General features: G+C 39.4%; 2 protein-coding genes across 14 annotated transcripts in view; both read left to right on the forward strand.

Annotated features, from left to right (window-relative positions):
- Positions 1 to 14701, forward strand: part of LOC133837777 (cubilin) — a 62591-nt gene that overhangs the window by 29113 nt on the left and 18777 nt on the right. For all 12 annotated transcript variants that reach the window (XR_009893868.1, XR_009893867.1, XR_009893865.1 and 9 more), the window contains one exon: positions 596 to 1588. Coding sequence is in view for 8 of the 12 variants with exons in the window: in XM_062268636.1 (XP_062124620.1) it covers positions 604 to 1588 (985 nt within the window). In the remaining 4 variants the exon portion in view is untranslated. The remainder of the gene's footprint in view (positions 1 to 595; positions 1589 to 14701) is intronic.
- On the forward strand, positions 3825 to 12891 carry LOC133837788 (uncharacterized). 2 transcript variants are annotated; one of them, XM_062268661.1, is made up of 2 exons: positions 3825 to 4145; positions 11531 to 12891. In XM_062268661.1, exon 2 carries the CDS (start codon positions 11588 to 11590, stop codon positions 11696 to 11698), a length of 111 nt encoding a protein of 36 aa, XP_062124645.1. In that variant the 5' UTR covers positions 3825 to 4145; positions 11531 to 11587; the 3' UTR covers positions 11699 to 12891. The 2 variants fall into 2 exon arrangements, with proteins under 2 accessions (XP_062124645.1, XP_062124644.1); XM_062268660.1 differs by having other exon boundaries at positions 3827 to 4167.

A 14701-nucleotide genomic window follows, 5' to 3' on the forward strand; every position in this document is an offset into this window, starting at 1 on the left:
CTATGGTATATTTTGAATGCGGTACTATATCGATATACCACATATACCATTTGGTATATTTTTAGTATTTTGTAGTATATTTGGTATATTTTGAGAAATATACCGCAAAATATATTGCTTTTATTCAAAATGGGTAGATCTCACAGTCGAGTACACTCGACTGTAGCTTTCTCACTTGTTTTTTCTTTTTGGTGTTGTTGTTGTTGTGTGGCGCGTAATCCTCCGCGCCACGTTGCACAAAGGCTGCAAAGGCAAAGCAGCAACAGCAAAGGCAGGAATTTCGCACTAAATAGCAAAGCGAATCGATTATCTAAGGGAATAGCCCGGAGTCCATCAAAGTTATACTCGAATTCAATGAATTTGGGTATTGGTCAGTTCATGTGAAATACATCCAAACACACAAACATATTGGCTGTTTGTTTATCTGCGGGGGTGTATAAAGTACATATGTACAGTAGACGACTTCTGCTCCTGTTCCTTCTCCCTAGGGGTCCTTTGCTGCACTCAGTTGATGGGATCCTTTTTTTGTTAGGTTTTTTTCTGTTGACATCTTTTTAACATATTATGTTTCTTGCTTTACTCTTTCATTTTCCAGGGCACAACATGGCCTCAGCACAGATGCGACATTTCTATAACACACCAACAACAACAACAACAACAAACAAGTCTACTTCTATCACAACACGCCAACTCTTACAACAGCAGCAGCAACTACAACAACAGCAACACACGGCCAACAACAGCAAACGGAAGCAATTTGAAAGTGAAACGTTTCTGTGCCACACAACAACAAAAACAGAAGAAGCAGCAACAGGAGCAACACAAAGTAAATTGGAAGCAACATGGCAGCCACTCACGCCAGCAACACTCGAACCAGCAGCGACAGCAACTGCAGCAGCAGCAGCAGCAGCAAAATCTGCAAGAGCAACAGCATCAGCATCAGATGATGCACAAGCGTCGAGTGGATGTGAAAAAGGTGCGTCAAATTGGTTATGGACAATACATGAGATTGCTGCCGGCAGCAACAGCAATAGCAGCAGCGCCAAAATGCTGCAACAGCAACAACAGCAGCAGCAGCAGGAACTGCATCAGCAATATCCTGTCGCAAGTTCACATGGTGCTAATTGCAATGACGACAGCGACGTTATTGGCACTTGCGTTGCGGGATGGCAACACATTGCTGTTGTTACTGTGGCTGCCACTGTTGCTCTTGGCCATGCTAAGCAAGTTGTCCACGACAGCAACAACAGCAACAGGAGTGAGTGCACCACAACGACAGCAACTAGCAACTGTAAGCCAGCAATACAATCACGCTTATCTTCCAAAACCAAATACGGCCAAGGTCAGGACACTGCAACAGCAACAACACGAACAACAACAACAACAGCAACAACAACATCCACAACAACAGGAACAACTACAACAACAACAAGCAAACAACGAAAAATCTATCAACACTGCACAAACAATGTCGCTGCCACTGCCCTCGGCTCACGGACTGTCAAAATCTTTATGGATATGCAAAAATTTGCACGCACTGTATTTCCGCTTGTTATTGTCTTCAATCTGCTACCTTTGTTCTATGCAGGTAAGTGCCAACAACAACTATAACAACAACTATACATTCCATTTATCTACAGGCAACACACTAGATTAAGTCCGCAAGCATTTATTTTCTCTCCACTCTATCTTTATCTCACACTTTTGTCAACATAAACACTTAATTTATCACTGGAAGACACTGGGCTAATTGAGGCCAAGTTGTGTTGACCACAATGCACTGTACGCTTTGTGTTTTAGCCAATTGTCCTTGGCATGGCAATCAAGTCAAGTGCTTGCAACTGTGAACTGAGTTAAGTTTAGTTGGTTTGTTGTTGCCGCTTGAGTAAATAATTTATTGTTGCCAATATTTAAATGTATTAACAGTTGCCGCTTGAATAGGCTGCTGTCGATTGATAAAGTAGCTTTGTGACTGCTAAAAAGTGTTGCATACTGTCTGGCTGCTAGTCAAATGCATATCAATAGGCTATTGAATAAATGTGTAGCATACTTCTAGGCTGTTATTAATACAGCAAATGCGATTGAATTAATGTGAAGCATACTTATAGGCTGCTACTTAAATAACCATTTCCGGCTATTTCCTTCGGTCTGATTGAAAAAATATGTAGCTAAAAAGTTTTAACTTGAACAATACATATTTGCAACTGCTCATTATTTATATCGACATGGAAAAAGGCACAAATTTTAATGACCTACAAAACTGGACACTGCCCCAGGAAGCAGAGCAGCAATCCCTTGCGCCAACTTTTTAACATCATTTTTGTGCGACTTGCTTGCTGCTGCTGCTTCTGCTGTTGCTACTCATTTTTCAAAAACAAAAAAACAGCAGAAACACAAAATACAGAAAACACAAAAAAAAAAAATTCAGCATCATTAGAAAGTTTGGGTCAAATGTGGGCTTGTGGCCACACAGAGACAATAGGCCAAGACCTTTTCGGTTGTTCTCGTTGTTCGTTGTTGTTCGGCCAGCGTCAAACTTATTAATTAAATTTCGAACATAATTATTCAAGACAATTTCCATTTTTTTTTTGTTGTGCACATAAAGCAGCTGCTTAAGCAATTTTAAATTACGATCGCTGCCTTACTCCAATCAGCAACTTCATCGTTTTTTTTTTTTTTTGTGGGGTGTGGGTGCGTGTGTGCTTAATGTATCAAAAGCAGTGGCAAACAAAAGATGCCGCCATCGCCAGGTTCAAAAGGGAAACGAAATCAATGACAATTCGTTAAATGTCCCTCATTATTATCGTTAGCCATATCTGAGCAGCGATTAAAGTAAATTCAGTTCAGCCTCGCCTCTTACTCTCTCCTTTAAGCCTGAACTTTCTTATCAGTTGAGACAACAGCTACAACAACTGATGCTGCTGTCGCCGCTACAATTTGCTGCTGCTGCTGCTCTCTGAAAGCTCACGCCTGCGCATTGCCGGAATTGGCCAGAAGTCTTATCACAACACGAAGCGTTTATCATTTGGCCATTGAAATTGTTTACTGGGTTGTCATTGTTGTCATTGTTTGGCGCGCGCGTTCGCTAAAATTGCTGACTGTCTATTGAGCAACGTTTATCGTGGATATCCTAATGACATTTAACTAAAATGAATGTTAAAGTCAACCTTGTGTTTGATGTGCCAAATGAATATTAAAGCCCGATCCCTTGTGCATGCTTCTTAATGAATCTCAAAGCAGTGCTCAACGCTCAGAGTGAGTGTTGGATGAGTGGCAGCTGCTAGCTGCCAGCTGCCACCTGGTGGCGCCTCAAGTGGCAACTTGACGAACGATTAAGGCAGCAATGCCATAATGAAAATGCTGGAAGAAGGCGACGAGGAATCTGAAGTGTGCGATTCATTGAGCTGAAGCTGCTGCAATTGAAATGGAATCGCAGAATAAACAACTTATGAGCAAGAAGCTGAGAAGCTCAACACTGAATCGAAACCAAGACCAAGACCAAAAGCGAAAGCTAAACAGCTGCTGTGGCATGAGTCCAATTGTGAGTCCCCAAAGCGACGATGACTATGACGACGACGTCGACGACGATGGGCAACAAACACAAGAAAAGAAAAAAAAAAAACACAGAAAAAGAAATAAAAGAATCATAAATTCAATTTGATTTAAGATTTATTGAATGTGAGTAGCGTCCAAGACCAAGTCAAGGAACAGTCACCGTTACTGCGAAAGCTTTCGCAGTCCTTGTCACACACACACAGAGAAACACACACACTCGCCTCGCTCTCTGTGGAGTGTTATTCTCTCTCTGCCTTTAAATGCTGGCTACGAGACACGAATCAGCTCAGTCGATGACAGTCGGCCAAGCACGCCAGTCGCTTCAGCCAGCCAACCAAAAAAGCAAGCCAAACGCTTCAGCTTCACATATTCGCATCGCAGCATCCGCAATACAGCAATAATTACAGTTATATCGTGTCGTGTGACAAGCTTTAGCAGCAGCTTAAACGTTACTTTTGTTCGTCGCTTCAAACTGACAATCGCAGATTGGCAAAACCAGATTTCTTTAAAGTCACGTGTCGCGCTTTTGCTATAATTTACTTGACGCGTTTTTAATCCCGCCACTCGCGTGTTCTTCGACAAGGATCAACGTAAATATATAAAACAAAAAATGTAAATAAAACTTCTATCAATCTATAGATTGCATTTGGTCTGTGCACATTTGAGACTCTCAGTGGGGGAAAACGAATATTATTTGATAATCTTGAGCTTAGACAACGCGATTGTTCCATTGTGTATTGCAGTTTTATTCACTTTTTGTGTGTGCAGTGATGAATACACACAGATTGCATTCGACTCGAGGCGATTCGCAACTAATCCCCAGGACAATTGATGGACAGAATTGTAGTAGCAATAATATATGTGAAGTACTCTCTCTCCCCTTCTGATATTATTACGTTCAAATAAGTCTCCACAGTTACCAGTTAGCAGTTGTCTTCGTATTGTTGCCACTCACAATGGTTGAAGCAGACATGCGAAAGGAATTCTCAGGACACGGACAATGGAAGTACTTAGGATAGCGAGATTGCGATTCAGATTGAGATGGAGATTGAGGTTGAGAAGGGAAAAACTGGCTTAATGCAAAAATTGCTGGCTGCAAATACTCGAGTCCCGACAGAACAGAACAGAACACGACACGACACCCATCCAATTAGACTTGTTGCCTGATGCTGACAGCGTTGTAGTAGTTGTTGGACAGGATGAACGACGCACACTTTGATAACGGTTGCCATTCGTTCAATCATCGCATTGGTCAAACAAACAACTTATCGAGCTGGCTTAGCATTCCTCTTCCTCTGTCTCCTCTTGGATATTGTCGCATGTTAGCTATAGATATTTGTGTGTCGTCGAGACATTGACTTACGGCGTTCGTGTTCTGCATTCACATTCATTTTTTTTTTCGTGTTGAGGCTTTGAAACAATTTGGCAATCGTTGCAAGATTGAAACGTGCCAACTGTGCAAATAGTCAATCAATAGGCAATCGTCATCCACACGCCCATCCAGGTGATAAGCAAACACTAGATGCCAGTGATAACCACAATCCTTTTTCTGCCTTAAGAGCTTCCACCTGTTCGCTTGCTCTTTTTTTCGGTACTGTTTTCTGTGTTGCGTGTTTCGTCTTCCGTCTTCGGTTCCTGCAGCTAATGAAGAGATAAAAGTTGCTACGTGTGGCAAATGTTAAAAGCGAACGAAACGTAAAAAAAAGGTTGAGTTACGACTATAAAGAAGAAGGAGGATTTTAACGTTTAACGCATAAATTATTTATTCATTTGCTGTCGCTGTTTTTGGGTTTTCTCTTGTGGCGCAACATTAAAATTTCTATTGGCCTTTTCTTTTTTTATTTATTTATTTACTGTGTGTGGGAGCAGTTGAATCTAATCCCAAACTACGGTTGACGAACTAAGTATTTCATAATGAGCTGTTGCTGTTGCACTTGCTCAACTTTTATGCGAACTCATGAAAATTCCACTGCCACGCCCCCATACCGCCACATCCTTTCCTTTCCAACTGCATACTTAACAACCGCCAGCCACTTTGGCTCATATGCCCCCCAGTTTTCAGCAACTTTTTTCCTGCCGCATGAAATGCAAAGAAAAATGCTAAGCGGCTGCCAGTTGAAGGGAGTCCAAAGTGAAGGCTAGCCTGAGGGGTGAGAGAGAGAGAGAAGGGAGAGGGGAGAGAGAGAGAGAGCTGTGGATATGGCAAGTTTCCGTTTTGTTTTTTTGATTATTTCCGGGGTGCTGCGCTTTTTCATTTCTATTTGGCGGCAAAAAGCAGAGCAGGAAAAAAAAATTATTATAATTTTGCCCATTGGCATTGGTCGCACGTTGCGTATGCGTAACTTTTGAAGCCAAAACTCGAAATTAATTAGCGCCTTATACACATGAGTGAATCCGTTGTTGTTGTTGTTGAAGGCTTTACTCGGTTCTATTTATTTATTTTTAGTTTTATGTGTGTTGTACTTTCTGGCCAGTTGCAACAAAATGTTGCTGCTTCTGGTTGCTGCTGCCGTTGTCATGTGATATGAGAAATATATAGAAAAATGTTGCAACTTTTTTGTATATAACAAGTTGATGCTCCGCCTGACAGGCGCAAACTTTTCTGTAGCCAAACAACTTCAGCACAGCGGACACAGCTTGGCAGTTGTCTAACAGGGGCGTGGCAACTGGGCGCACTTTAAATTATATTTGGTTTGTCAACGCCATGAGCTAATGAGTTTGCTGATTAAAGCGTAATAAGCTGTAGCCTGCAAAACCTGTCTCGCCGTTTGATGTAACCTCTCTCTCTCTCTCTGTCTCTGTCTCTGTCTGCCTTCTAAAAAGGATGCTGGCTAAGCCTCTTAATTGGAGTCTTGACACTTTATTAACTCTAAGAAGCTTCAAATTGCTCAGTAATTGAAAACTGATTAGACTTCCAGTGCCAGTGGCAAGTGTTAAGTATACGCCCGGTGTAACGCACTCAAAAACTCAATGGACAATAAAGCGATTACACTTTATTATTTGATCAACAAAAAAAAAGAAGTAAATTACTTCAGACAATTCTTTTAAACAATGACGTGAAGTTAATTACATTTTGTGTCAATGTAAAATGACATTATTTGAAGAAGAACCGAACTGCTTTCATATTTATAACTTGACATGAGAGTGGCAGGTTCTGGTCTATTATTCAGACAATCTAATCAATTAGCTTTCGAGTTGTACAAAGTCATTTTCACTTAACTGCAGACGGTCAATCAATCTCAGTTGCTCCAATGGCCAAACTTGACAGCATTACAGAGCGAAAACTTGTCCAAGAGTGTTACACACAAAAACTTTTCTTTGTTTGCATTATGAATTTATGGCTATCTATAGATACTATATATATATATATATATAGCCAAAGCTCTCTCAATGAGCACAAAGAAGATAAGCAACACACACACACAAAAAATATAGAAAATACTGTGATAATAAAGCACAAACTATGCCGATTTCAATAAAACTCGTTAATGTGCGGTTCGAGCCAATAATAAAAAGGCAAAGTTTCAGCCACATTAACTATTAATGGTACACAATTATCGCTGGATGAGCTGATAATCGAGTGGATGAGCCTCGAATATATTGAGAATACAATCAAATTATGTGCATATTCAACAAAAAAAATAAAGCCCCTTTAATTCAGCTCACAGGTTGTGGTAAATTCAAATGAAATGCTGTCCCTAATTCCAAGAAATAAGCATGCTTCAATTGAGTGTGCTCAACGCAGAAATACTGTGCTTTAAACGCTTCAATTTGTCCATAAATCAAGTACATAACGATGCCACAAGTTAAGCTACCAATTAACAGCAGCTGAAGTAATTGCTCTGGAAACATTTTTTTTTTTTTTTTTTTGCATATATTTATTTCGATTGATCAGAGTCAATTGCTTCAATTTTTAATGAGCAGCAAATGTAATTTGAATTCGAACTTATTGCTCATTTGAATTTCAATATTTTTTGTGCAAATTTCATTTGTACCACGCATAAATAAAAGATGTGAATTTGTTGCGACGAATTGAGGTAGTACTTTATGCTGTTGTTGGAAGATGCTTTGCATAACCAAAGGGACAATCGTATGGCTAAAAGTGAGGCATTCAGTCGAGTTATTATGCGAACATAAATGGCAATGTGATTTAGTCAAGAATTTCATCAATCTTCTTCGTTGGGGTCGCACACACACACACACACAAAGCGACCTGCAAGCGCAGGACTTGTCGTCCTTTTGACTGTCGTCGCCCTGCCATATTACGATATCTTTTTGTGGCATATAGTATAAAGTATATATAAAGAAAGAAAACAACAAAAAAAAGTATGCCTTTGTGTCGCATTTGCGTAATCTTTAAAGCGTTCGCATAAAGCGAAAGCGAAAGCGAAGCATGCAACAGGAGAGACGTGGCAGCAGCAGCAGCGGACAAGACAATACCGTATGAAGGGCAAGCGTTTGCCACTGAGTCGAGGTTAAGTTACTCACACAGACAGCAGCAACAGCAGCGGTAGCAATGGGGCATATAAATCTTTCGTGTGCAACAAAGAGCGGCAGACGTCTTGTCTAAAAAAGGCGCAAAGACAAAAGATCTACAGAAATCAAGTTTAAGTGTAGTCACTGGCGGAAATATTACGCACACAGAGACAGAGAGAGAGAGAGAGAGAGAAATAGACTGAGAGAGAGAGACGGACTCACCTGGCAGAAAATCAGAAAAATGTTTTGCTGGCAGTTGCCGAGTGCGGACTAAACAAGTGCAATTATTTTAATGCACTTTTGACTTTTGACATTGCAAAGACAGCAGCAGCAGCTGCTGCTGCAGCGCAATCTTAAAGCACTTTTGAAGCATTTATGCTTGGCATTGTTTTTCGTCTACACACACACACACACAGAGTGCTAAGCCGACCCGCTGGCAACACTTGGAGCCAGCCTCAAGGTCAACGCTGCTAGTCAAGCAGTTGAACTTGGGGTCCTTTAAAACGCGTCACATCCTGTTTCCAGTTTCTATAATTTGGATGGCAGCTCACTTTAAACGGCCAAAACGTAAATTGAATTCATAAAAAGCGAAACATTTCGCTGCGTTCTTTTTCGGCAGCGTCACGCACAGTCGATGATGTCGATGATGTCGATGGCTAAGCATTTTGTACCAGTTTCAGCTTCAGTTTCAGCTCCATTTGGCGGCGTCATGTTCCCTATATGAGTGCGTACATTCATTCAGTCAGCATAAACAAATTTTTGTGCAAATGTGCGCATAAAACTTACGAAATTGCAAATTGTATTTTATTTCACACAGAATGCGGGAGGCATTCCTTGATCCTTATGCTTTTTTGGGGAGTCCCCGAGGGTGACAGGCTGTTGTCATCTTGCTATCGTCCCTTGTTGGGGCTCATTGCCTTCACAGCCAGCTGTTGTTGTTGTCGGTTGTCGCTTGTGGGTTGCGCTAATTTAATTAAGACCCATAGACAAACCGACAGGCGATATGTGTCATTGAAATATGTGTGTCTGTGTGTGTGTAAGGTCTTTGAAGTGCCTTACAACATGTGGCGAATGCCACAATAAGAAAAGCATAAAGACTTTTCAGGCTTATTATTGTTTTGCCATCACACACACACAATGCATATGCCATAAACATGCGCATCTCAATTGTCGGAGGGCATACGTTACGTATACGCAACGTTTGCTCTTTCACAGATTCCACGTGTAAGCTAAAAATAAGTCAGATAAATGAAACTTCTTATTACACACACTTAGTCACACAAACATCGATCGCTCTTTGATCATAACTTTTATGACAAGCGCTTTAATAATGCTGTTGAATTTTAACTTGCGGCCAGACACAACCGCATAAATTATGTACTTGCTACATTTATCAGAGCCAAACAAGGGCCATTTAGCTGGGCGTGTGAGGGAATTGTGTGCGCCGCCATTTCATTAATATTAATTGACCAATTCAAAGGGACAGCCAAAAAAAAAGGGACACGGAAGTAGCAGCAGCAAAAAAAACATAAAAAACACAAAAAACAAAAGCCGACAAGTTCAAACTATGCTCAGGTTTATTTATAACATTTCACACAAATTACGCACACAAAAAAAAAGCGAAAAAGGAAAAGAACGAAGCGATGCCAAAAACAAGCACATAAATAACGAGAGGCATTAAAGCGACGTCAAGCCCCAAATAAAATAAAATAAAATAACGCCGAAATATGTAAATAGCCGACGAGCCTTTCAGGCCTGCCTGCCTGCCTGCAAATGATGAGTCAAATCCCTAATTAATCGCCCCCAAAGCATTCAACTGCGACCCATTTTAATTCACTCTCTATAAATAGGCAACTGATAGTTCTTCAGAAACTAGCGAAGACCCTTTTGCTAAATGGCGCATGAAAAGAAAATTCAAATGCTAAGCGAACGCCGACGTCGCTTTGAAATGTCTTTGGCAGGCGAAAAGGTTTTCACCCCCTCACCCCACCGATCTGTCGCTGTCGATTCAATTGAAAATTTTTACTTCTCTCGTTTTGTTGTTTTTTCGTGTATTTGCTGCCAGCAGCTGGGACCACGCTGGGTATGAGCAATATTAGTTTTTATGTTCAATTCCGCTCACCTTCCATTTGACAGAGTGTGCGGAAAAACTTATCAAAACTGTTTTACTTTTTTTTCCACGTTTTTTTTGTGTAGCTTTGTTGTTATTGAATTTTTGTGTTGCCTGTTTCTTATTTGCTGTGCTACCTTTGGCCCATTGACAAAATGTCAGCGCAGTTTTCATTTGTGCAATACATTTTATATATTTATATGCTCTGTGAATTTGAAATTGTTTGATGGGGTATATTGTGCAGCAGTTTTAACTAGAGTTTGGCATTTTAAACTGCTTGACTTAGCAATTTAAGTTTGAAATATAGAATGCCTTAAAATATATGACATATTACTCATACGTCAGGTAGAAGAAAGCTGTAAATTTTAAATTGTTTGATGATCCATATTGTGTAAAAGTTTTAAGTAAACTTTTGCATTTTCAATTGCTATATTTAGTAAGTTAATAAAGAACTAGAGCTAGAAAAGTAGCAAGTATTCCATATTAATCATACGCCAGGTATAACAAACTCATAGTCGTTCAGCGCAATGTTTGTTATTTTGAAGCTTGTTGCTTTTTACCATTTTCTTTTTTTTTTTGTTATCGCTGCTGTCAAGTTTTGTTTTAGCGGTAATTGAATTTTCCTGCCACGTGTGTGCGGATATGAAGTGAATTTAGGTCAATTATTGCAGAGGCTGTCCATTACTGTTGACTCAGGCGTCGATTAGACAGGATAATGAACACATTGCAGCACATTGCATTCTGTGCTGTTCTGTTCTATTCTGTTCTGTTGTTGCACAGAGTACAACATTAATCATCTGTCAGAGACACACACACAGATACAGACACACGCTAATAGCTGCCTCGGGTCAGGCGGGAGTTCTCACTATTATTGGTCGTGATTTTTGGTAAATTTCCACTTGTGCGCCTCTTGATGAAGTGCCACGTTGACACCCACACACACACTCTCACAGAGATTGTGCAATTTGTTACTGCACAATGCGGACGCCGACGTGTGACAAGTTTTGGGTTGTCCACAAGCTGTCAGCCAGTGACTAGCGAAAGGGTTGGGCAAAGGCAAAGCTGTGAACTGAAAGGGCAATCGAAACCGGAAGCCAACGATGGAAGGGGCAACATTTTACGCACAGCCGAGCGACTGATAGGCAGTTCTCGGAATTTATGACTGGTAATTTGTTTTGGGGTCGCCCGCAGCAGAAGAATGGCCTCAACGTTGTCGGGGGGTTGGCTTTCAGTTATGACAACTGATTGAGGGCCACATTTTCGGGTGCTGCCTCAACGCTCAACTTAATCCCCATAGATGATCTCAAATGTGCACAGACAAAAAGGCAATATAGTGCGAGTAAAAATGAAAGGAAAATATGCAAAAATATATATTTGTATCCCACACAGCTTATTAACAACAACTACAATAACACACCCTAGTCGTTGATCACATCGAGCTCAAGGATGAGTAACAGCGCAATGGTGGCCGTGGCCATTTGCTGCATCTTGGTGCTGCTGGCGGTGTTCATAGTGATCATCATAGTGGTTGGCCAGCAGTTTGAGGAGCCCAAATGAGATATGCTCCAGCTGGGACCTGGCAACTTCCCAGATGGATAACAGAGGCCCCCCAACTGTTAGTTACGGGCAGATCGCATTGCCACACAAGCAGAACACACAACAACACAACAACTAAACACATAAAATTAAACCTTATAATCCACTGCAATCCAACACGAGACGAGCGAATGAAGAAGATCAACAGAGAGACAGAGCGAGAAGAAGAGTCAGCGATATCAAGGAAAAGAGAGAGCAAGCATCCCATCGTCAGTACCCATTGGCTGTGATGTGAAATTATTAGCATAACAAAAATTAATACAAATATAATGAATAACTTAAAATTAAATAAATGGAAATTTGGATCATTCCTCATATGCCGCAAAACATCTCAAAAAACGTAGTAAAAACCCTTTACAAAAATATATGTGTGTTAATATTACAAGAAAATATATATATATAGAACACAGATACATAAGTGTGTATATATATACTAACATAATAGGTACATATGTATATATATGTGTGTATTCTAATGTGTGTAACCCAACCGTCGTAACGTCGCGTTTTTATACAAGTGTTGTTAATACATTTTTATTGATGTTTTATTGATGTTGCAAAGAAAAACAAAAACCAAAAAAATGAAACTTATACACACACGCAGCCATATGCATTAACTGTATAACTAAGCCAAGAAATTAATTAACCATAACTTTAATGTTAATGTTCATGATAATGTTAATGTCTTGAATTGACAAGAAACTAAGCCAAACAGTCCAAAGGAGAAGACAGCACGCAAGAAGAAGAAGAAGAAGGAATATGGAAGGACAATAGCAAAGAGAGCTCAACAAACAATTTAGTTAATGTTATGCACTTGTTAGCGGGACAAGTCGAGGCAATAGTTGTAGCAAAAGAAAAATGATATGCATTTTATATATCAATAAAAACAGAAAATAATAACAATTTTTTGAATAAGTTTTATGTGTATGTGCGTGTAAACAATTGAAATACATATTATGGTTACCTGTACGTAATTAGTTAACTACCAATTACCAAATACTATTCAATGTATACCAACAAAAATGAGAGTTCTCTTCTTAGTCCACGAATTAAATGTCTATAATCGAATTATGCAAAACGTGGCGCGGCGCTATAAACTAACAATATAATTATACATTATTGAAACTAATAAACGCATTAATTATTCAATCGAACTACTCGTATTAAATCAGAATCGACAACTTTTTAAGGTAAGCGACAGCAGCTGAACATTGAGTATATTAAATGTAGATAAATTTGCCACTAAATGAATAAACGTCATCATCAACCGCTTGAACAGACCACAAATGATTGCCATTTTGTGGTGCGATTGCAATTTGTTTCGACAAGTTGCCAACAACTTTGCACAACAAAAGCGTGCCAAACCAAAATGAAAATCAAATTCAATTTCAATTTCCATTCTCAAGTAGCTTTTGCTTTTTTACTCGAGGGAGTTTTTCTTCGCACTGCGTTGCAAAGCGCAACTCAGCCTGAGCATCTACGACTGTTGCAGCATGTTGCAAGCAAATATGCAAACAGCTACCAGCGCACAGCTCGAAAAATGCTCTTGCTCTCGCTTTCTCGGTCTCAGTTTTAGACTATAAATTCTCAACAACATAAAAATCTGTAGTACGAGCAGCAAGAGCCACGGGAGGTGTCGGGCAATAAAGTTTTATTAGTTCAGGTCCTGTCAATGATTCTCTCTCTCAGCCAAGAAGACAGCCAGCGAGTTGATTAAAATGCCAACATGGAAACGTTGCCAGCTGCCAGCTTGTGGTGTGGCATTAAAGTGCAGCTGGCCTGTGGGGATAAGGCAGCAAATGTGTTCGACACCAGCCTGAAAATAGCCAGCCTAAATAACAGCACATTTGTTAGCCATGTTTGGCTTTTGGCCTTGTCACTGGCTTACACGGACATTGCCTATCAGACCCAAAAAAAAAGGGAGAGAAGAAAGCCATTTATTAAAGAAATACACTAGTCTGCAAATTAGTTTGTAAATTAAAATATAAAAAAGGAAAGAAACAAGCTCGATAGAAAGAAGAAAATCATTTATTAAGGAAATACACTAGTCTGCAAATTAGTTTGTAAATTCAAAAATAAAAAGGAAAAAAGTAACGCTATAAAGAAAGAAGAAAACCATTTTTGAAAGAAATACACGAGTCTACAAATTAGTTTGAAAATTAAAATATAAAGAAGTAAGAAAGTTACCCGCTACCTATTTTGAATAAACGCAGAACGATGCCGTATTATTTTTTAAATATACCAAATTAAAATATTGTAAAAATACTAAAAGTTACTAAGTGTTGAATTTAGTATATTGATATACTACATTTAAAATATACCTTAGAGTACTTTTCGTATATTGATATACTACATTGAAAATATACCATAGAGTATTGAAAATACCGGATTGTCAGAATAGCAGTTAAGACGGTATTAAATTAGGAGTTTGTTGCCAAAAACAACTTCTACAATTTTACCTGATCGCATTACTTCTACCAACTCTATAAACAGAAATTGGTTTGCAAATTAAAATAGAAAAAATGAAAGAAAAAGAAATATTCAATTCTACAAAATAGTTTGCAAATTCAAATATAAAAATAAAGCAGAAAGAAATTTGGAGACACTAGTCCACAAATTAGATTGCAAATTTAAATATAAATTGAAAAATTATTTGAATTTCGCATTTAAATTTCTGTTTGTCTTTAATTCCAAGCAGTTATTCATCTTTTGCCAAATGTGGTGACATGAAATGAAAATTTTCCACTTGAATAAACAATAGCAGAGAAACCGCCGTGAAATCGTGAATTTAAGAACTTTTGCGCTAGCCTGGAGAACGATTTGATTTGTGTTTGTGTCGTGTTGTCCCGCGTGTTCTGCTCTCTGGGACTGAGAGAGAGAGAGAGAGAGAGAGAGAGAGATGAGCGAAGGGAGTTGAGGAGGTTGGTAGAGACTTGGGTTGACCTGTTTGTGTCCGTTATGCAA

The sequence above is a fragment of the Drosophila sulfurigaster genome, chromosome 2R (genome assembly GCF_023558435.1).
Source record: "Drosophila sulfurigaster albostrigata strain 15112-1811.04 chromosome 2R, ASM2355843v2, whole genome shotgun sequence".
Lineage (NCBI taxonomy): Eukaryota > Metazoa > Arthropoda > Insecta > Diptera > Drosophilidae > Drosophila > Drosophila sulfurigaster.